We start from the raw sequence: 25,213 nt of genomic DNA on the forward strand, positions 1-25,213 counted from the left end.
AGTATTCCAAGTATATAATTTTAAGATTTTAATGAACATGCAGAAATGCTCATTAAATTTAATTAATAAATATGTCTGAATAATTAACGCATATACATTCATATTTCATAATAAATAAATATTTATTTCATTAATAAATATTCTCTATACAATTCAATCTTTGTAATAAACAAAATTTTTATCAAATAAAATATTGGCAAACAAAACTAAGATTCATAAACATTAATTAAAATGCATTTTTGGTTCTCGTTAAAATATAAATTTAATCTCGAGTGTCTTCCTGAAACTAAAAATTTAAAATATCAGAAGTCTCTTCATTATTGAAATATTTAAACATAACAGATACTATTCATAACAGATATTTTAAGTGATTTCACAGTTTGAACTGAACTAATCTAAAATCAGAAAATATTCTTTCTATTCTAGCTGTATGGGGTTGCCACTCCACAAAGTTAAAATATAAATTTAATCTCGAGTGTCTTCCTGAAACTAAAAATTTAAAATATCAGAAATCTCTTCATTATTGAAATATTTAAACATAACAGATACTATTCATAACAGATATTTTAAGTGATTTCACGGTTTGAACTGAACTAATCTAAAATCAGAAAATATTCTTTCTATTCTAGCTGTCATAAAATGGGGTTGCCACTCCACAGAGAGAAATACAGGAATTTAAAAATCGCCTAAAGTAACCGGGAAAAATTCAGGAAATTTTGTTTCTTATTTTCGTCTTTTAAAAAATGTTTACCTCTCAATGTGCAAGCTATGGAATATTTAAGAATGATATTTAAGCTAGATTAAACATGGTGTGTAGCCTTTTTAAAAAGTGCTCAAAGGTTCTTATTTCCGATTTTCATTTTTTAGCAGCCTTAAAGGTGCTTGTCTTATTGGGTGTTTTTAAAAAGTGCTTAATTTTCCCTTTTCGTAAATGAGAATTTTTTCTTAACCATGTCGATTTTCGCCACGTATTACACACTTTTCACATTGTTCTATTCAACGTTTTCAAAATTCATTCAAACAAAGTTCCTTTCGGCATACCGTCTGTTCGTAGTGTATGAAAGCGCCAATGATAGAATACTTGCGGGTCCGCACAAGCGTCTAATGAGCTGGGTTCGTTGTGATTCTTGCACTCTCGTGTGCAACTCTGCTGCATTTTGCAAGATATTCTCAATTTCAGGCTTCATTTTACACCCTCTGATATCGAACCGAGAAATCTCTCGATCATTTTATAATGACTGGTATAATCGGGAAAAAAAAAAGAGTTCTATGTCAGGAACTAGTTATTTTATCATGATCATGTAAAGTCTTTGAAAATTTTGTATTTTGTTAGCAATGTATATCGCGCTTAAAAATATTCTTTTAGTGCTTAAAAGGTGCTTATTTTTTTATGCAAGATTTGGCTACGCACCCTGTTAAACTTATTAATTTACTACAGAATTATTTGTTTTAAGTGCGTTCAGCTATTCCTTTTTTTCCATAAGTTTTTCCAGCAGTTGTAACTAGTATAGTTAGCCCAACGCTGCTTGTACAAGAGCACAGTGATTGTGTTTTCCCCCTTAATGTATTGCGTACAATACGTACAGGGAAAACTCAGGGAATTTTTTTTCTTCTCTAGACTTTGAGTGGCTACCCTTAGAAAGCAGCAGTGCATATTTTAGTAATTAGATGAGATGTTTTGCTTGGCTATTAGAAGTTATGATTTTTTACCAATTTTTGGGTTCAATATTCTAAGCTTTTAATATAGATTTTTTTGAAAAGGTAAAGTAGATAGAAACAAGTAGTACTGTCTACAATAACGATCTTATTATAAAATGGGACTGTTTTAATCTAATGTTTTAACGTAAATACTCAATACAGATTTTTTTTAGACTGAAAATTTTTTGCCCACATTCTGTGTGTAAAAAAAAATCATATGTATTATATATACGTTAATGTATTCTAATTAGCCCTGAAGAGTTAACAATTATGTCATAAGTATTATGAGTATGTATGTCTTAGTGTTTTTAAAAGAAAGTACGAAGAGCTGACAAATATTCCAAAGGATGACTTATGTTGGGTGATACTTGTTTAATTTTTTTTATTATAAGTTGGCATCCCAAATTGTGTTTTCGATGTTGTGTGGGTTAATATCTTCTCAGATATTCGTGTTTAATGTGTTGATGATAGGTGCATATTTATGTGTTGTAATAAATAAGAAAATCTGTGCCATATGTAGGTGAATATTTTATGTACAAAATTGGATAATTATGTTGAAATAAAGAGCACCGTAAGGAGATTAATTTGATAACTTTGTCCTTCTTTTATTTGTGTTTATTAATCTTCCTCTAATGCGTATAGTGTTGAAAAATCTATGAAATTTCTTTTTACTCTTTGGCAACAAAAATTGCCTTTGCTTTTATGTATATATATACAATACATTGAACTTCTATTTAACGAACTTTTCATTGAGATCCACTTTCCCTATTTCTCAAAATATTTCAGAACATTTCAAACTTGTTAACGCATTTTATGGGAGAAATGACTTTGAATTGATTTTCGAAGCCACTTTTAGAGAAAGCAGTAAAATCCCTTTTGGTTTGCATTTCAAACGAAAAACTTAACAAAACTAACGGATTTTATCAGGAGCAATTAAATTTAAGGACGCCTGTGGTAATAAATGTATAAAAATTACTTCTATACTAAATGCTGCTATAATTTTGTACATAAATTTAGCTTTTTTTAGTTGGAAATGTATGTAGCATGATAATGTAACACTGGATAATGTTTTGCTCTATTCTTGCTTTCCACGCAGATTTCTTTTATGGTTAAGATTTATAAAATCTGTAGTAGATACTAGCTTACAAGATAGTGCATCCATTGCTATTTTAATTATGTCTATATAGTTCATGAATTTAAAACCTGTTTTGTGTTTAAGTATTTCATAAGATGATTTTCTATTTAATAAATTATCCATATAACGAACTTATTATCAGGATTTATCGACTTCGTTAAATAGAGGTCCGACTGTATATATGCATGCACGCACACTAGCGTGATGAAGTCTTTGCCTAAAGCCTTATTTAGGATTTATATTATAAAATTCAAATAAATCTTAGTTATCGTTTAATTCTGGAATTTTATTGATGAATATAATCACGTTGTGCTATCCAAAATTACAATTGCCAGGGCTTCTAAGATTCTGTAATTTGATATCGTAATCAAACGTCTTAATGAGTAAGAAAAAATCTTGAATTTGTATAATTAGCTTGATGAAAACTATTAGCGTAATTCGTAGCAGCCATTAATCCATGTGGAAGTAAATCCGAGAATTTGTGAGTAGCCTCTAGTATAACTTTAAAAAAAAAAAGGGGGGGGGGCATTAGTTTTCTAGCATATAGTTAAATTTTTATTTATTACTTCATTAAGCGAAACTACTAGCAACAGAATCGTAATCTTGCAAATAAGCTGAAGAAATAATTTTAACTATATTTGGATTAATTAAACAAAGTTGTAATTTCTTATATACCCTCTTGCAATATCTGTATTTTTTTTTTGTTGCCACTCTATCAGTAATCCTTATCGAGGGAGCAAGTGAATTACTCAAGATTAGAGGATTGGCTCCTCACAGCGTGCTGGGGAGCTTAACCTCTGTTTTATTTATATTTTATAACCGTCGTTGAACAGCCAACCCTTTTTTTGGGGGGGGGGGGTGTTTACAACTAATGTTCAACTCCGTGGCCTTGTCATTTTGAACCCAATCTAGAAGACAAGGGAACTCGCGTATTAAGTATTGGGAGAAATTTACTTTCATGGAGGACTTTTTTTTAATGGAACTAACCCTCATTTGCGCTACATGAAGAGGCAAACCACGAGAACCTCTCACGGTTAGTCTGATTCCAAGGGGACTCTAACCCATGGTCCGCCTATCACTGAGGATCATCAGCACTGTGGTCGGTGCAAACCGGATGCGGAATTCGTATCGAACAGCCATCGCTGAGATTTGAAGCCGGTTCACCTCGTTGGATAATCCTAAAAACGGATCGGTTTTTCTATTCCGGTTATAATGTAAAATTAAAGTTCGTTGCATAACACTTCAAGTTTACAGAGTCTGTCATCGCATAAAAAAAACACTTTTATAGCGAATTTTTATAACTGTTTAGATTTCGTAACAGTTTTTCATAACTGATTAGGTTGCGTCTGTCATATTTTAACGCCATCTGTTCTAATTCTGAAAACGGCAGAAAATGTAAACGTGGAACTAATTCAAAGCTTTGGTGGTTTAATTCTTTAACAGTTGAAATAATGTTTCATTATCTTTGTTCCTAAAAGTGTATAGAAAATACGTCATCACCATTAAATGCGATAAATATCCAAAACATATTATATGGCAATCCATTAAATTTATGATGCCTTTTTACTCTAAGAATGAACCATTAGGATACATAAAACCCTAACATTTATAAAAGAATTTATTTGGCGTCGGGGAAAAAATTCTAAGAAGCCTCAAAATTAAATAAGGTCGATGATTCTAGAGTATTTTTCTGGCTTCTGTTCTTTCTGCCGTTTTTCCCCTCTTTCGATTTTCATCCTCTATTATTGAAACCATTTAGCCATTTCCGACTAATAGCTTTAGATAGAATCTTAGTTCGTGAAAATCTGAACATACGATCAAATAATATTTTCTATTTCAGATTTATTTTAATCGTCATCACGGATTAAATTTTGTAGTGGCTTTAAGATAGTGTACCACTGCTACATTTCAGTGTTTTTTAATGAAAGCTTTTACGAATAATATCGATCAGAGATGATTGTGCTCCGGGGAAAAATCCGGATTTTCCGCTAACCGCGATCCGGAAATTTCTGGAAATCCAAGGTCTAGAAGTTTCAAGAAATCATCGATCGCATTTATGTATAGAAATTCTTGTAATATTTTATTTAAAAATATTAGAACTAGAATTTATGATTGGGCATCTCTTTCGTTTGTGAGTATTTTTCTGGTAGAATAATAAATGGAATTAGAGATAAAAGTAAACTTATAACATCATTAATAATTTAAATCATGCTGCGTGTAATTTATTTCGAATTCCATGTCGTAAAAATATCAATGATTTAAATTTATGAAAACATTAATTTTTTTTGAAATGCGTTATTAATGATTTTACTCAAGAAATTTTCACGATTTTTGAGTTGGGCTCGATTCTCCGATTTTATTTCATTTTATTTGTTTATGGAATGAAAAAGTGACTTGAAATTTATTTTTGCAATAAAAATAAGGAAAGGATGATACAGGCTTACGGCGCATTTTAAATTTTTTTTATTTTATATATTATATATATTTATATATATATATATATATATATATATATATATAAGTTCAAAATGAAGAATAAAACAAAGAAAAATTATAGACATATGAAAAAAAGGGGGAGGGAAATAATAAGTAAAAAAAAATAAACAACATTTTATTAAAAAAAAGAAAAAAAGAAATGTTAATGTTAAGAAAAACAATAAGAAACTTATTGTTTTTCTTAACTTTCTTAGTGTTTTCTTGTATTTATATATATATATATATATTTAATATATATATATATATATATATATATATATATATATATATATATATATATATATATATATATATATATATATATATATATATTTAATATATATATATATATATATATATATATATATATATATATATATATATATATATATATATTTAATATATATATATATATATATATATATATATATATATTTAATATATATATATATATATATATATATATATATATATATATATATATATATATATATATATATATATATATATATATATTTATATATATGTATGTATATGTATGTATATATATGTATGTATATATATATATATGTATGTATATATATATATGTATGTATATATATATATGTATGTATATATATATATATGTATATATATATATGTATGTATATATATATATATATGTATATATATATATGTATGTATATATATATATATATGTATATATATATATGTATGTATATATATATATGTATATATATATATATATATATATATATATATATATATATATATATATATATATATATATATATATATATATATATATATATATATTTAATATATATATTTAATATATATATATATATATATATATATATATATATATATATATATATATATATATATATATATATATATATATATATATCAGGGTTGGTAAGTTTTTGACACATGACGGTTTTTACCGTCATGTCAAAAACCCATAGTTTTGGTAAAATAATTTTGAGTATTTGGTAAAATAATTTATAAGTATTTGGTAAAATAATTTTGAATCTTCTCGAATTTTGGACTCATTCATACTAAACTTAGAAATCGACTGAGCAATGAAAAATGCGCAAAATTAGTCACTTGCTATCGTATGCTTCGGCACAGTGACCCCGACTACTGAACATGTAATTTTGTTTGTCATTAAGTTTTGTTTAATGTGCTTTTTCAACTGAATAAAAGTTTTTAACTTGACAAAATAGCAGTAATTCTTTTGAGTTTGTTAGTAGTTACAAGTGTTGAAAGTTTTGTTTAGCTTATTTCTATATTTAAGAAATGCCAAATTTTAAATTATTTTCAGTTCTTGAATTTATTAATAGTTCCAAGCTTTTTTGTTTGTTTGTTTATTTCTAACAATTAAGAAGTGCAAAATTTTGAATTCTTTGCAAATCAAGCTATTATGATAAAAGTAAGTATCACTATTTTCAATAATTATATTACAATATTTCTGTATGAATGTATATCCTTCTATAAGAATACATGTATATAGTTGCAAAATCAATAGCAATCATTTACAACATTCATTTATAAAAACAATTATGTGAAAATAATATATAATCCGCTGTATGCCATAAATTAAAGAAAACAGTAGGTTTTTGACAGTTTTTACCGGTAAAAACACGGTTTTTACCTCTGTCATGTCAAAAACCAGTTTTTGACGGCAAAAACCCAACCCTGATATATATATTACATGTTCAACTCCGTAGCCTTGTAATGTTAAACCCTATCCATAAGACAAAGGAACTCCTGCATCAAGCATTGGGAGAAATTTGACTTCGTGGAGGACTATTTGATGGAACTAACCAGCATTTGCTTTATATGTAGAGGAAAATCACGAAATCCTCCCACGGTAAGCCTGATGGCAAGGGGACTGTAAAACATGATCTGTGTACCAATGAGTACATTTTTACGTCAGCGCTGTGGTCGGTGCAAGCCGGATGCGGAATTCGTATCGACCAGCTATCGCAAGGTTCGAACCAGGCTCAAATCACAGCGATGTCTGCGAAAAAAATTACATTTATATAGATTCTTACATTAGTTTACATTTTATTTTTGTCGAGATTTCTATCCTGGCTACAGGTCTGCGTAAATACGGGATTCAATGAAATAGAGTTCATTAAGAATGAATTGAATTATTTGTATCGCCGCTAATGATGAAATAAGGGAAAGTAATCCTCTCGTGTGACGTCACGGAGAAAGATGACGTTTGTCAGATGTCACCTGTATGGCTGTTTTCTTCTCCTGTCACAACAAATCATCCTGTGGGATCGCCATGTTTTCTTTGCGAAATTTCATCCTGTGTCGTAAGTGCTTCTTCTCTTTATTAAGTTTTCATTTATTGTTAGCGATCTGGAAATATCTATATAACTTTTGAGGGACAAACTCTTTACATTCTAGTTAACTTCAAACTCTTTAACTTCAAGTTAAATCTAGTTCTCATTAAGTTCGGTAAAGTTTCCCCTTACAAAACGGCTAAATAATAAAAAAAAATTTTAAGGAAAAAATACAATTATTAATAGATTATTATCAATAGATCATTCCTACTATTAGTTCTCATTCTCCCTATTATCTTGTTCACATTTTCAATCGTTAATAAAATACTTTTTATTTATCCACTCAAGTTCAAATACATTTTTTTTAAACTTGTAGTGGATGACACTTGATGTTAATACAGTTTTTTTTTTAAAATATTAATTCATTAATTAAATAGGGATGAGCGAAAAACGAAATGGAATTTTCTGATGGGTTAAGCGTTAGTTTTAAATTTGACTATAAGCGATTCAGTTTTGCACCCATTTTAAAGATAACATCAGTGATAATTTCTAACTTATAGCTCTATTTGAACAAAAAAAAAAAAAAAAACAGTACGAGGTAGCACGTGTGGTAAACGTCACCCAATTTATACTTTTATAGTTATCTGATACCAAGCGGATTTTTATTTCAATTGGGTATAATATGAAAAAAGCACAACTACTTCCACTTACTAGGAATAACATTTACCTTTTAGTTTAATTAATAAACTGAGTTTTAAATATGTTTACTAAATTCATAAACTTCGGTAAAACAACAATATAAATTATTTCCAAAGGAACTAGATTAATACAATTTCAACCTGGCGAGTAGCGACTTATAAACAAGACACTTCGTTTGATGCTTTTACTTGTTGCTAGAAATCAGGTTCGCAGAAAATGCTATTTACAAGTTAAATTTAGTAGGAATAACACGATCTGTGACGTAGGCTATAGTATACCCAATTCCTACTATTAGTTCAAACTCTCCCTATATATATTTATATATCTTGTTCACATTTTCAATCCTTAATAAAATACTTTTTATTCATCCACATGCAAATACAGTTTTTGAACTTATAGTGGACGACTCTTGACGTTAACACAGTTTTTTTTAAATATTAATTCATTTATTAAATTTAATTCATTAATTTTAGATTAAATTTAATTCATTAATTTTAGATTAAATTTAATTCATTAATTTTAGATTAAATTTAATTCATTAATTTTAGATTAAATTTAGAGAAAAAAAATTTCAGTTATTTAATAAAAAGTGACTGAAATAATTTTTTTCCTTGCTGACCTAAGTAGAATTGATTGAAATTGAATTGAATTTTTTTTGAAATATTACTTGTTTTATCTGAAAATCAATTTTCTACTATTGACTGATATGTATTAAAACTATGCATTATATGAAATTGCAGGTAAAATAATATTTTGCACAATTTTTAAAATAAAAGAGAATACTGAGAGAAAAATTAAAGTGAGAAAAATAATAGGATCATTTTATAAGTCCAGATCTCTAAAAACTTTTCGTTTGTTTTCTTACTTCAGTATTGTGCTATATAGAAGAAATTGTTACGAATAAAATTTTGTGAATGCTTTGATTACTATTATTGAGATATGCTGGGGTCGCTTGTTTGAATTATATATTTGATTTTTTCAGCGTTAAAAAGATACGGTTAAAAAGTTGTAAATGTAACATATATCGATCCTTAAAAATGAGGAATTCAAATGAAATAAATGCAATTTTAATTAGCTTTGACTACAATTAAAATTTTTATCACAACTTCAGAAATTTTCGTAAAAAAATGGAAAAATATTTTTAATTTAATCACTGACTTTAACTTTTTACCAATTTTCCACTTTGTATTTAACATTTGTTTTTAAATCGATTTTCTTTCCCTCTTTTTCTAAAAAACCACAGACATATCCATATAGGGCTTTTATTTTTATATTAACAACCATCATTGGACAGTCGACCCAATTTAGGGTTCACGACTTTTAATGATCAACTCCGTAGCCTTGTAATTTTTGAACCCAATCCGGAAGACAAGGGAACTCCTGGATCTAGTATCGGGAGAAATTTGCCTTCGTGGAGGACTTTCTGATGGAACTAACATACTTTTGCTTTCCATGGAGAGGAAGCCCACGAAGACCTTCCACGGTTAACCTGACTGTAACCCATGATACGTCTGCCGATGAGGATATTTTACGACAGCTCTGTGGTCGGTGCGAGTCAGATGCGGAATTCCTATCGACCAGCCATCGCTGGGATTCGAACCCGATTCACCTCATTGGAAGGTGAATGCTTATTTACCTGAGCCATTACTGCTCAAAAATTTAATATTAATTTATATATATATTAATTTATATAATATATATATATATATACGAGGCCTGTCTAAAAAGTATCCGACCTTAATTTTTCCCGCGCAAAGTAGTGATTCTAAGGCGGCGACACAGTGTACGGTGGAAGGAGGAACCTTAATGCACATGCTTGAATTTTTTCACCGCTTTCGGTTGTGCCAGTCGCTGGCTGGTGCTCGCCAAGTAAGGTGCTGTTCGTAGTGTTCGTCGGATTTAGTTTTCTCGTAAGATGACTGAACAAATTGAGCAAAGATATTGCATCAAATTCTGTCAAAAGCTTGGTGATTCTCAAAGCCAAACAATTCTTAAGATTCAGCAGGTGTTTGGAGAAGAAGCGATGGGTGTAACACAAATTAAGGAGAGGTTCATCCGATTCAAAGATGGCCGCTCATCAGCGGAGAGTGAGTAGCGTTGTGGCAGGCCCCAAACAGCTCGGAGTGCAGCTAATGTTGAGAGGTTGCGAAATTTGGTGATGGCAGATCGTCATTTGACAGTGCGGGAGATTGCAGAAGAGGTTAGAGTGAGTAGAGATTCTGCACATGCAATTTTGCTTGAAAATTTGAACATGAACCGAGTAGCTGCGAAATTTGTACCCAAGTTGTTGTCCCCGGAACAAAAAGACCTCCGTTTTAACGTTGCACAGGACCTTCTGGACACCGCCAACACTGATCCTGGGCTTCTGAATACCGTGAAAACTTGAGATGAGTCATGGTACGACCTAGAAACAAAAAGACAGTCGTCGCAATGAAAGCATCCCGATTCTCCAAAGCCGAAGAAAGCGCAGCAAGTGCGAAGCAAAATCAAGGTGATGCTGACTGTTTTCTTTGATGTCCGTGGAATTGTGCATCGCGAATACGCACATTAAGGACAAACAATGACAACAAAGGAGTACTATCAAGATGTTCTCCGGAGACTTCGTGAGGCAGTCTGGCAAAAGACCAGACTTGTGGACGGCGAACAACTGGCACTTGCATCATGCAACGCCCCTGCACATTCATCATTCATCCCAATTGATCCACACTTTCTTAGCCAAACATGGAATTACAACCATTCGCCAACTTCCCTACTCTTCAGACCTGGATCCTTGCGACTTCTGGTTGTTTCCAAAATTGAAGACACCACTGAAAGGATCCCGTTTTGAGAGTAAAGAAGAGATAATGCGGAACGCGACGACAGTGCTAAACTCCATTCCAAAAGAAGACTCCCAGAGGTGTTTCCACCAATCGAAGGATCGGTGGGCTAAGTGTGTGGAAGCACAAGGGGCCTACTTTAAAGGGTATTAGGGTCCCAACTCGGTCAGATATTTGAAATATTTTTTCTGGCCAAAGGTCGGATACTTTTTAGACAGACCTCGTATATCGCACTTGTTCGGATCCGTCTACAAGCCAGTCTTAATTTTTATTTCAAATACGTTAATTATTTGCTGAACTTTTTGTGTTTTTTTTCTCTCGGTGGATTTGGTTCTTTTGACAATCAAAGTACGGACCACAATCTGGAAAATATGGTCCCAATTATACAATCGAGATGTTTGGGCCACCTAATGTTGACTTAATTTTAGCGTACTTCATCCTACCTCTAGAATTTTCTAAATCGAAAACTTTTTCACACACAATTTTTAAATTAATTTATCTTAAGATAAATTTCACGAAAAAAATAATTTTTAATTATTATTATTTTATTTCCATAGGGATGAAAAAAATTTAAAATTGTAAAATATACAAATTTTTTACCAACTATAACAATTTTGAAAGAGAGTATACAAAAAAATGGTCATTAGTTTCTATGTCTTTGAATTGCGTTTTTGAATTATCGGTCACATAATTGTAAAAAAAGCTATAATTATAAGCCTTCCTATCTCAAGCGAATTGCTCAAGATTCGAGAATTGCGTGCTGGGAGGTAATCTCTAATGTTTTATTTTATAACCGTCGTTGAAAAGCTAAATCACAATTTTTTGGGGTTTACGTCTACTAATGTTCAACTCAGTAGCCTTGAACCCAATCGAGAAGACAAGGGAACTCCAGGATCAAGTATCGAGGGAAATTTGCCTTCTTGGAGGATTTATTGTTAAATCTAACCGCATTTGCGTCACATGAAGGGAAACACCACGAGAACCTCTTACGGTTAGCCTGACGGTAAGGGGACTCTACCCATGATCCGTCTACCACTAAGGATATTTCACATCTGCACTGTGGTCGGTGAAAGCCGGATGCGGAATTCGCATCCAGTAGCCATCGCTGGGATTCGAACCCAGTTCATCTCATTGGAAGGCTAAAAATCCCCTGAGCCATCGCTGCTCGCACCAAAATATTAGTGAAGTATTAGTGATCAAATATTCGTATGAAGTATTAGTGCGTAGTGAAGTATTAGAGCTCAATCCTTTGAACCATGAAAATTTGCACTTGGGTCATTATCATTTGAACAAAATATATTTAGGGTAATATTTTTTTCTACACTGTTTTTTTTATTTATGAAACACTGTATTAACGGGCCACACAAGTTTCATTCTGAATATATTTCATCTCATACTTCTGCCATGATTACAAATAGATGCCATTTTCCATTTATTTTTCTCGTTTATTCAACTATTTATTTGAAAGTAAAACTTGATTTAAAATTAAAGTGAAACATTATTAGCTTGTATGAGTAATTTTTTTTTTTCAGTTTCAATTGTTGCAATCGTGCTTGGTGTGCTTTTGAACCTTTTCATACAGTGGATTTGCTCAACTCCTGGAATTATCAGAAAACCTCTGCCAAAATATGATTACATCGTGGGTAAGTTTCCTCACCTTTAGCGCTAAACATACCATTACCGGTCAAATGACCGTTTAAGAACTTTTGCATCGAAAATGCGCTTATCATCTTATCGTTTTTGCACATTTGACTTCATGACTTTTTCTAATAATAATATACAGTTAATATTCTACTACTATTATTATATTTTTTGTATTTTTTTTTATCGAATAGTACATGTCGTACATCTATTTCTACCACTGCCGGTCATTTGACCGGGAGAACAATTTATTGTTTTATAAGGTAATCGGATCAGAAATGACGATGCAATGCGTGTTCAGCGTATTGCATTAGATTAGTTGCTGCACATTTCTACAAAGACTGTTGCGTAGTTAGTTCAATCAGAATAACTGCGAATTCAAATTACAAGCAAAGTACCTAAAATTTTAGATTGGCATTTTTATGTCAGAAAAAGTGACAAAAACTTTATGTATTGGTAAGTAGCTTATATTTTATTTGGATAGCTTTACTTCATTTCTAACTAAATGTCAGTTTTCACCCAGAAAAATCTCGAGACAACCAAGACAGCACAAGTTCTTAGAAGAAATAATATTAATTATAAAAATTATTATAAAAATTATAATTCTTATGGATGCCCAGTGGCTGAGTGGTAGCTCTTCGCTCTCCCGTGGCACAGGTTCTGGGTTCGATCCGCGGGCCGGGCAAGGTTGACTCAGCCTTTCATCCTTTCAGTGGGTTGATAAATGAGTACCAAGCATGCTTGAGAACTAAACACTGGGAGTTACGTGTTTGGCTGATCACCTAACCGGAACCCCAGCACCCCAGAGCCCAAGGTCAAGAAAACTGAGATGGGCAGCACAGTAGGCTTTGGCCCTCTATGGGCTGTCGCGCCACTGAGTTTAGTTTAGTTTAGTTTATATATTCTTATAATTATAAGAATGATTATAAGAATTATAGAAATAATTAGAAGAAATATGCTTGCGGAAAATGTACAATGGAAACACCCTGTGTATGTAAAAAATGCGTTGAGCAATGAATTAAAAATTCTTGTTCTTTGTGTTTGTAATACAATAAAAATTGGCAATATACAATTAATTATAATAAAGTTTTTCTGTTTATTTCCTTCCTAACACCCATTCAATCAAGAAGTCCAGTCATTTAACGGTGGAAATAGGTATATTGATTATTATGGAAAATACCCTGACTAGGAATAAAACACCAATTAATCCTTATAAGGTTTTAGATTGTCCACGCAAGTAGAAAAATTATTTTCAGACTTGAAAATTTCTAAAACAACCGCAGTTGTAGCGAGGCAGCTCTAGCTATTTATCGATAATTTTGCAAATCATGAAATTTCTCATAAATTTGTGCAATCGTACGCTTCATCTTTTGCACCTCATAAATTTTACACCTCACAAATTTTGCACCTGATGAAATTTCGCACCTCATAAACTTTGCACCTCATGAAGGTTTGCACCTCATGAAGGTTTGCACCTCATGAAGGTTTGCACCTCATGAAATTTCGCACCTCATAAATTTTGCGCCTCATAAAATTTTGCACCTCATGAAATTTTGCACCTCATAAAAGTTTGCTCGTCATATGTCTGGCACCTTATAAAATTTTTGCATCTCATAAAGGTTTCCAACTCATAAAAGTTTGCACCTCATATATTTTTGCACCTCATAAAATTTTGCGCCTCATAAGTCTGGCACCTTATAAAATTTTTGCACCTCATGAAATTTTGCTCCTCATGAAAGTTTGCACCTCATATGTTTTTGCACCTCATAAAATTTTGCACCTCATATATTTTTGCAGCTCATGAAATTTGCACCTCATAAAATTTTGCGCCTCATAACTTTTGCAACGTCGATTTGAACACGCTTACTTCGATGGATAGTTCACATTGTAATTCCTTATAATGTTTTCTCAAAAGATGATCATAGTTCTTAAACCATTTCTTATGTAAATATTTGCCTCATCTTTTGTAGACATCCGCAGTCGCCCTCATAAACAAATAAGCAGAGATCGCTCGTTACCTAAATATTTGATGTAACTACGTCAAAACGAGTACTGGTTTGGAAACGGGCTTGTTCCGGCCACACAAAGAAACGAGCACAGCGTTACGGAACCGATTGAAGGCGATGTAAAGAAAACGGAATAGTTAAGAGTCCATTATGCCTCGATCATTAACATAAAATGTCAAGGGTTGTTTTTTTCCTGTAGAAAGATTAATTAGTTAAGCAAATATTTACGTTTTGACTATTAGGTCTGCTAAAACTGAGATCTGTCGCTAAATTCAGTTAATGAACTTTATGACGTCACAAAATAAAAAGATCACCCTTCAAACTTTTCTCAACCATTGTTAAATTTAATAAAAATAAATAGTCCAAAAAAAAAGATCATCAAAACGTGAAAATGACATTGAAAGGCATCTCTTCCTCTAATAGGATCCTCGATTTATTCCCTTACATAATTCAAAAATCCGTCTAATTCCGAAAAAGTGCGCTTTTGCGTCTGATATTGTAACTTAAAATATTCTCTACAGCCAGGGGTCCCCAACCCTATGCCCGCGGGCACCATGGCGCCCGTCGATCGGTCTAGGTGCGCCCGCTGCTTGTGCCCAACGATAAAATATTTCAGTTTTCCATTTCCCCATAAAATGCTATGCAAATACATACATAAGTACGCTAGCTCAGTAAAGGTAAAGTTCTTGATAGATTTCTAGATTTATCTGAAGAAATAAAAAATTATCTTGCATCCAAAAATCAAAAATTTTTAGATCTAAGAGATCCTCTTTGGCTAACAGATTTGTCTTTTATAACGGACCTAACGGAAAAATTAAATAATTAAAACTTGGAGCTGCAGGGAATAGACAAGCATATAGCAAGAATGGTAGGGGCTATAAACTCGTTCAGAGCTAAGCTAGTTTTGTGGATATCACATTTGAAAATGAAGTCTCTTGTGCATTTTCCATACATGATCAATTTGAAAAGCGCTTTCAACAGTTTAATATCATCAAGATATTTGATCATATATTTTGTAAATCCTTTTACCAACCAAATAAACGTAACCGTAATAGCAATACACATTTCAGAATTTCTTCAATTAAGGCGAGAAGTGGAGATAGATATTTTGGATCTTCAGAATGACATTATCCTCAAAACTATTATATCAGATGAGAAATTCTGGAATATAGTTGTCAGAAATGAATTTCATTCTTAAAAAGAGCAGCATATAAAATAAAGTCGCTTTTTGGTTCCACATACTTGTGTGAATCACTGCTTTCGACAATAAATATCATAAAATCAAAATATAGATCCCGACTTACAGATAAACACCTTGACGATTGCTTGCTAGCAGGAATTTCACCATATTCTCCCAATTATGAAGCGCTGGCCAGTGAAATGCAATGCCAAAGACCACATTGACTGTATTTTATATACTTTATAAATAATCTTTATACTTCGTATGGTTTGAAAAAGCAATTTAGTAATCATTTATTTTACACAAGAATATTAATACTAATTAAATTCCTAAGTTAAATTAATTTTTAAAATTAAATTTTTTGTGCATTATATGTAGTGTGTATTATTACCTACGTCTATCAACTATAAATTTATCTTAAAAAAATAAATGGTGCCCGCCATTCGACCGATATTCTGGCATTTGCTCTTAGGTACAAAAAGGTTGGGGACCCCTGCTCTACACAAATGGTTGGCAAACTATTCTGAGCTACAGCACCATTTTTTAGTCCCGCATTGGACTGATCGTAAGGACACCGTCCCCAGTAGAACACCGAAGTCAAGCATCACTGGTTGCGGTCAGTGAGCGGGTGGGTGACCACTTTGATCAACCTGCTTAGGGGCCGAGAGTGTGCGGTATCTGTCCTCGTTAAACCTCCTACCTTAAAGTGCTCGACTTCGCACGCAGGTCGTTGGGTTTCCGAAGCAACGGATCCATTCCCTCAGCAGAGGTTCAGGATGACATGTCTTTGGATCATCCTCAGGGATGCTTCCCACCGTCGCCAATAGCCCATATTTTGCAACTCTAGTGTAACGTAAATGAAGTATCTACCTATAGTTCGTTCACCATTAGTTTGCACTTGACTCCACCTCCTCGGACGTAGAGTTCAACGTGGGAGTAAGAGGAGAAACGTCTCCGCGCTTGAAATTGAGACACCCTTAATGCGCGCCAAACACTAACAGCGAATTCTTGTTCAGTCACTTACTCGTTTTATCATCTGCTATCATACCTTTTGTTACTCTAGATAAATTAATATATTGCAGCAAAATGTCTCAAAAAGGACAAACTATTCACTCAAAAGAGAGAAATATCATCAAATTTATGAAATATTTAATATTTAAAAAAAATGCTCATAAAGGTTGCAAAATAAATATTTACTAGGAGTCTTCGACCCCTGCTCGCTGGCGCTCGCCAACCCCCGGAACTGCTTTCGCAGTTCATTGGATACGTTCTTAACGTCTAGCTTTTGTATACTTTTTTGAACACTGAAGTTCCGAAAACTTTTCACTGTAGAAAATTCTGAACCTGCGCATTTCAATATTAATTTGACATTTCAAACAGTTCAGATATTTTTCTTAATCACACTATTCTAAATTTCAGTTGTTGAGAAAAGTAACTGTTGTAAGTTTTGTTTTAAAGCCTTTCCCACCAGAGGGCTAAAACCATGTGTTGTAAAACAATGTGAAATAGTACTGAACGCCGGATGTAAAGCATCGGCTTCGATGAAGATAATTTTGTGAGAATTGTTTTGATAATTCGGTGAGAATTCACCCGATTAGACATATGATGCTCACTACGTGCTCTTGCGCGCCGAAGCCTATCAATTAAAACGTATTAGCATTTTATATAATAAAGATTAGCCATATAATGCTCACTACGTGCTCTTGCGCGCCGAAGCCTATCAATTAAAAATGAAAACTGTTGCCAACGCCAGAAAAGAAATATCATCGATTTTATTGATACATACGTATTAGCGTTTTATATAATATAGATATCATACGATCACCAAATAGCAACCTTGTTTTGGGTTGTTCACAACCTTCTCCCCAAAATAGCGAAATAGAATCGTCGCATACCACGTGACGAAGGCGGAGCCAAGTGCCACCTCCTGGTGAGCGAACTATACCTCCATATCATTTTTAACCGTACTGCTAAACGAAAAAAAAAAAAAAAATTAAGACATTTATTGTCTATAAACTCAATGTTTCTAGTAAATATAAAATCAATGTTAATGCAATTTACCAAAAATGCCTACGTAGGCTACTAGTATTTCATGATATTGGCAATCAACAAGATAGCATGTAATCTGTACTTAACTATGCAAATTGGTTTTTGTTGTGTAGTGGGTGGAGGGACAGCTGGTTGTGTGGTGGCCCGCAGATTGTGGGAGAGAACAAATGCCTCTGTACTCTTGATTGAAGCAGGCAGTACACCCTCTTGGATGGCATCCATACCCCTTCTAGCCCCCGCTCTCCAGCACACCTCCAGTGACTGGGCTTACAAGACCACATCTCAGAAGTACTCACAAAAAGGACTTCTCAATGCAGTAAGTACAGCCATTTCTTTTGCTTCATTTGGGGGTATAATTATTGTTACTGTTCAGTATACTATTGTGTCATAATACTTCATATAGGTTATCCGCGCACCTGGAAAGTCATGAAAAAAATCATGAATTTCGGTATTGAACAAAATTTGTCATGAAATGTTATGATTTTAACTATTATTTTTTTAAAAAAAACATGGATTTAGGTCTCCGAAAAATCAAATTTTTAAAATGGAATGTATCCCCCCCCCAATTTCATGGTGTTCCGAATATCTGAATTTGTAACAAAATCCCCACTCACCGTCATATTTTGTTGAAACATGAAATGTTTGTATCATGTTCATTGAAAATTATGGTGTCCTTTTAAAAAATGAAAGAAACATTTCTAAAAACATTCTAAAAAACATTTCTAAAGCGAATTATCTTTTAAACTTCTGTTTTTTTCAGAATTTCTATTATTATTTTTTATTTTATTTTATCAATTTAAAATTCGATTTGAAGCAAGCCAGAAGGCGAATCTTTTTTATTGAATGAGAACAGAAAAATCAGGAGTATTTCTTTCCTTTCCGATGAACAAGAAAAGTATCTTTAAAATATAATTCTGCAGAAAAAAAAGAAAATTATTTGCTTTTGTATTTTTTTCAGCTATTTTATTGATTCAGCTCTTTCTTTACTCTGTTTTTTAAATTTAAAATCTATAAATATGAAAAAGCAGTGTATAACAGTTTTGGTTATACCTATCATTTCAATGAATGTTATTATAATGCTTTTTTAAATTTATTGTTGTGTTTTTGTCGGAGAAAATAGTAACTTCGATAAGTTATGAAACATTCTTGGAATTAGTCATGGAATGTCAGGAAAAGTCATGGATTTGAAAATCGAAAATATAGCAGATACCCTGTTCATATGAAATTCTAGACCTCAGAAAAGGTTCAAAAATTTTTTTAGCGATAAAAGGATAATAAATTTTCTTTGAGCAGCGATGGAGATAGAGTACTCGTCTACATATGCGAGCACACAAGTTCGAGCCCCAGCGATGGCTGCTTCCTGCTCGTACCGACCACCGTGCTGACGGAAAATATTCTCAAAGCTATACGAGTCATAAGTTAGAATTTCCTTGCCGTCAGGTCAACCGTTGGAAGTTTACGTGGTTTTCTTCTCCATGCAGCGCAAATAAAGGTTAGCTACGCCGAAAAGTTCTCCACGAAAGCCTGTTTGTCTCAATATTTAATAACTAAAAAATCTGGAATTAAATATCCATTTTCGAACTCAATTTATGTGAACTATTTTAATACAAAATAATTTTTAAGCCCAAACTAAACAATGGACTAAATATGTCCAATTTTGGTTCTGAAATAATTCTAGTTTAGCATGAATTCGAATAAAAATAAAGCATGTTCATTTTAACTAGATTTTATTTTTATATTGTTTTCACCATGACAGTGTATGAAAGCAACTTTTTTAAATCGAAAAAATAAACAAATAAATAATAAATTAATAAAAATAAAATTAGTAATAAAATTACTAAACTGTAAAAATATTTAAATAACTAATTTTATGTAGATCTTAAAATAATTAAATTGAGTAAATATCGAATCTTCTAAATTATAATTACGTCAAATATGAATATTTTTTATAAATATAGATAGTGTACGTTATATCCGCCGTTAATATATACAGCGAAGAGCCATTACATTATGACCGCCCTCCATCTATAGCAATGGGCTCGCCCAGGTTTTCATGGTTTCTCGCCCAGGAACAATGTTCTCATGGGGCACATTAGGACCCATAATCCTCATAGAACAGTCCCTGACGTCTGTAAGCTACTTGAACATAGTTGCAGACCAGGTTCACCCATTCATGGCAACAGTTTTTCCTGCGGGGGATGGTGTTTACCAACAGGATAATGCACAATGTTATAAGGGTCGAATCATCGAGGAACATTCCAGTGACTTTCAAGTCATGTCTTGGCCCCCAAACTCACCTGACCTTAATCCACTAGAGCATTTGTGGTCCTACTTGGAAAACCAAATTCGTGCTGCCACGCTACCCCCTCGCAATGTGAGGGAATTGCAGGACCAGTTGGTGAGCGCTGGGGACCAGATACCTCAGACTACCTATCAGCACCTTGTGGAATCAATGCCACGGCGGGTGCTAGCAGTTTTGAGGGCTAAAGGTGGTCCTACATGTTATTAGCAGGGTGGTCATAATGTAATGGCTCTTCTGTGTATATATTCAGAATCTCTATCAGAATCTAAGAAATTAATATATAATCAAGAAAAAACGAACAAACAAAAACGTTATAGGGAGTTGAAGATTTATTAACGAGGAAAGCAGGATTGAAGAAATCACAATCTGTTTGATTGCCTCTTTCGCAAGAATACGAAATAACTTTAGTTTTTTCTGGAGATACATCAGAAAATATATTTTCGAAGCATTAACTGTGTATAATGACTTCAAATTTATTGCAATACAAGCACTGATTTAAACTTTCGTTATTTTTTTATTTTTTAAAATTACGATATTAAAGTGCCTTCACATAAGCTTCAGTAATTTTGTAAACAACAACTATAATTTTTATTGAAACAAATTACTGAGAAATTATTTCATACGAGGGTTGCTATTTATATTTCTGGCCTTGGCAACAGTAAGTGTTGCTAGGCGACCGCAGACGATTTCAATCGAAAGTTTGATATTTTTAAACATAAATTCAGCAGACGATTTACCATTATAGCTTCATTTGTGTTGTTGACAGTAAATTGAAAAGTTCTTCTCTTTCAAAAAATGGAATTGAATCGTGAACATTTTTGTGCCATTATTTTTCATAACTTTCGACGTGGATTGTCAAGACAAGAGTGCTTCGCTGAACTTAATTCTTTATTCAGCTATAAAACGCCATCCAACAGCACTGTAAAAAATTGGTATAACGAATTTAATCGTGGTCGATGTTCGATCCAGGACGAATCCCGTGCAGGTCATCCAAAATCCGTTGTTGTGCCAGAAAAGATCGATGCTGTGCGTGAACTGATAAAGCAAGATCGTCATGTGACATACCGTGAGATAGAGGCGTCTTTGGACATTAGTATGACTAGCATCAATAAAATATTGCATGAACATTTGAGCGTAAAAAAATTTGTTCGCGTTGGATCCCGCATAATCTGACAAACGCTCAAAAAAAGGCTCGTGTCGATTGGTGCAAGGAAATGTTGGAAAAATACGTTCAAGGTACATCAAAGGCTGTGTATAACATCTACACAGGTGACGAATCATGGATCTATGCATATGAGCCGGAAACAAAACAGCAATCAACTGTATGGGTCTTCCAAGACGAGGCAAAACCAACAAAAGTTGTTCGAGGAAGAAGCACATCGAAACAAATGATTGCCTGTTTCTTCGGCATTAATGGTCATGTGGCAGCAGTGGCGTTAGAGCAACGCAGAACGGTCAATTCTGAATGGTACACGACCATTTGTTTGCCAGAAGTCATCGGAGAAATTCGAAAAAAGCAGAAGAACAGGCGAATCATTCTTCATCATGACAATTCGAGCTCTCACACATCGACTCAAACAAAGGCATTTCTGACGGAGCGAAAGATCGAACTGATGGGTCATCCGCCGTACAGCCCTGATTTGGCACCCAATGACTTCTTCTTATTCCCACACATCAAAAATAAATTACGTGGACAACGATTTTCGACCCCCGAAGAAGCGGTTGATGCATTCAAAACGCATGTTTTGGAGTTACCTCAATCGGACTGGAAAAAGTGCTTTGACAATTGGTTCAAACGCATGCAAAAGTTTATTGATCATCATGGAGAATATTTTGAAAAACAATAAAGCCTATTTCGATCCTACATATTTGTTTTTTCATTATTAGGCCAGAAATATAAATAGCAACCCTCGTATTAGCTGCAAAATTACTGAAGTATTTTTAACTGCTAAGATTGCACAACAGAAAATCTGCAGGTAACTGTGGATGTTTAATTTGTGGGGATTTTAATGCTCATCATGACTTCTGGGGATATAACAACAGTGATGCCAGGGGATTTCATAACATCTAGTGATTTGAAAATTCTTAATACCCAGCCAGCGACACCGACATTAGTAACCTCCTTAACTTCATTATTTCCTGATCTTACTTTAACAAATAATCCAGATGTTTTAACATCCACAACATGGAATGTAATGGATATAAACAGTAATTCTGACCATAAGTACATATTAATCCTAGTAAATAACTCATACTCTTTTTCCTCATTCACGCGATTCAAAACGAAATACGGAAATCACAATAAGTTCAGAAAAGTTTTTTCAACTTTTAACCTAGACCTAATAGATGATTTAAATACAATTCAAAATCATTCAGACCTAAACAATTTTACGAATAACTTAATTAATAAAATTTTTATAAGTTGTCAACAAACTTACAAAACTATCTTTTTCATCGTCCAACAAATGCCACTTGGTGGACAACACAGTTAACAATTTATAAAAAAGAACTGCAAGCAATTAAAAGACGCTTTCAAAGATCAAATGATATAGAGGTTATTAATAAATATAAAACAATTTATAAGAAAAAAAGAGCAGAGTATAAAAAACATATTATACTAGCTAAATATAAAAGTTGGCAGATTCTTTGCGAAAATACTAAGAATATTTACGGTGCCCATTATAAATCTTCATTCAGAACAAATTCATATCCAACAATACTCACAAATATATACAACAACAATTCTCAACTTGACGAAGCAAACAGCATTCTCAAAAATCTTTATCCTGACGATAATATTATTCCTACACGTCCACTAATTTACAGTAATAACACACCGGATCCCCCATTCACACACAATGAGTTACAACGCCTAATTAAAACTCTTAACAGCAAAAAAGCACCCGGCATCGATGGAATAGATTACATTGTAGTTAAAATTTTATTCTCATTTTTCAGTACTTTAATACTTAAATTTTTCAACAAATGTCTTGCTCTAAATTATTTTCCAGATCATTTTAAGAAAGGTCAGGTTTTACTTTTTCTAAAAAAGGGCAAAGATCCAAAACATTTAACATCTTATCGCCCAATCACCCTTCTACCTTGCTTGGGTAAATTTCTGGAAAAACTTATTATTAAAAGACTAAATTTTCATTTGGAAAATGTAAACGCACTTTCAGATTTTCAATACGGTTTCAGATTCGGCAAGTCAGTCCATTTAGCTTTGGATAATTTTAAAAATAACTTAACACACCTAAAAAATAATTACAAACACGTTACAGCTATATCTTTAGATATTAAAAGTGCTTTTGACAACATTCAATATAGTATAATTAATTATGAGTTGTCAAAACATCATATTCCCTCTAATCTTTGCCTTTTCATAGAAAGTATAAACACAAATAGACAAGCAATTGTTTCAACAGATCAAGGTTACGAACTAAAAACATTTTAAAAGGTTGTCCCCAGGGGTCACGTATTGGTCCTACAGCATGGAATCTTACTATCAATAGTTTGCTTAACATAAATTCTGAAAATTATATGATCCAAGCTTTTGCAGACCATCTGATTATACTGACTTTTGTCAACTCAAGAAGAAATTTGGAAGAGATTACAAATAATTCCCTGAATGAAATTCACGCATGGCTTATTCAAAATGCTCTAAATCTCTCTATAGAAATAAACAGTTTACATCCACTTTTATAACACAGATCGCAGTGCAATATTTAAAATCAATAATATTAAAATTAAACATTCTAATCATTTTAAATATCTAGGAGTAGTCATTGATAAAAAATTAAACTGGGGTTCTCACATTAATCTTTTAAAACAAAAATCTAAAATATTAGTAATAAATCTTAAAAATATAAAAATTCGCTTCAAAAAATCAACCAAAAATCATGGGGTATCAACCAAAAAGCGAGAAAATTAATATACAATACAGTAATAATTCCCGCATTAGCTCATGGTTGCAGCCTATGGGCTACGAATATCTCTCCACGTATTTATCGCACTTTACAATCTATTCAAAGAAAATTTCTTTTAAACATGAGTAGAGCATATTATTCTACCCCAACGGCAGCACTTCAAGTACTAACAAATATTCCTCCTCTCGCAGAACAGATTATGTCAATATCTTGTTCAACAACCGTAACTCACCTCAAAAAAGATGCCAAATTTAATAATATAACGTATAATACACTAGACTATGAGAAAAAGCTAAAAATACCACATCGCCATCCTTCTTTTCACACAATTAACAAAATAACTTTAGTTGAACAGAATAATTTTGATTTTAACAGAAAAACAAACTATTTTACAGATGGCTCGAAGACAAACACAGGCACAGCTTTCGCTTTCCTCAATATTACACATTCACAAAGCCACACATTAGACAAGGAAAATTCAGTCTTTCAAGCCGAACAGTTGGCAATCTTTGAATGCATTAAATATATTAAGAGCACTGAAAACTTCAATAATAACGATATTTATGTAATCTGGTCAGACTCAAAATACTTGATTTTGGCACAAATAATAGAATCTCTTTTGATATTCAACAAGAACTTCAACACACATCAATTCAAATTTCTTGGATTAAAGCACACAGCAATAGAGTAGGTAATGAAAAAGCAGATGATTTAGCTAAAAATCAACGAGACAACCGAAAAATTATGTATACCCACTTCCGATTTCATATCTTAAGCAACGTATTCAAGATTCTCTTCTAACAAAATGGCAATTTTAATGGAATAATTCAGACAGAGGCAGACGTCTATTCAAAATTATTAACAATGTTACTTTTTTCAAAGCAATTCCTCCAAAACAAGTCATCTGGTTCTTGACGGGTCATGGACCATTTCCAACCTTCTTTAATTACCTGCATATAACAGATACTGATCTTTGCACCTGCGGC

At 32.6% G+C, this 25,213-nt stretch overlaps 1 protein-coding gene across 1 annotated transcript in view; it reads left to right on the plus strand.

Annotated features, from left to right (window-relative positions):
* Window positions 1–7,488: 7,488 nt before the first annotated feature.
* The window catches only part of LOC107453228 (neither inactivation nor afterpotential protein G), a 38,346-nt gene continuing 20,621 nt past the window's right edge, over window positions 7,489–25,213 (plus strand). Inside the window, exons 1-3 of the mRNA XM_087161882.1 lie at window positions 7,489–7,638; window positions 12,656–12,766; window positions 18,113–18,315. Of these exons, the coding sequence (XP_087018008.1) occupies window positions 7,560–7,638; window positions 12,656–12,766; window positions 18,113–18,315 (393 nt within the window). The 5' untranslated portion in view covers window positions 7,489–7,559. The remainder of the gene's footprint in view (window positions 7,639–12,655; window positions 12,767–18,112; window positions 18,316–25,213) is intronic.

Source organism: Parasteatoda tepidariorum, chromosome 4 (assembly GCF_982258835.1).
Source record: "Parasteatoda tepidariorum strain Cologne lab strain chromosome 4, Ptep-v5.0, whole genome shotgun sequence".
Classification (NCBI taxonomy): Eukaryota; Metazoa; Arthropoda; class Arachnida; order Araneae; family Theridiidae; genus Parasteatoda; species Parasteatoda tepidariorum.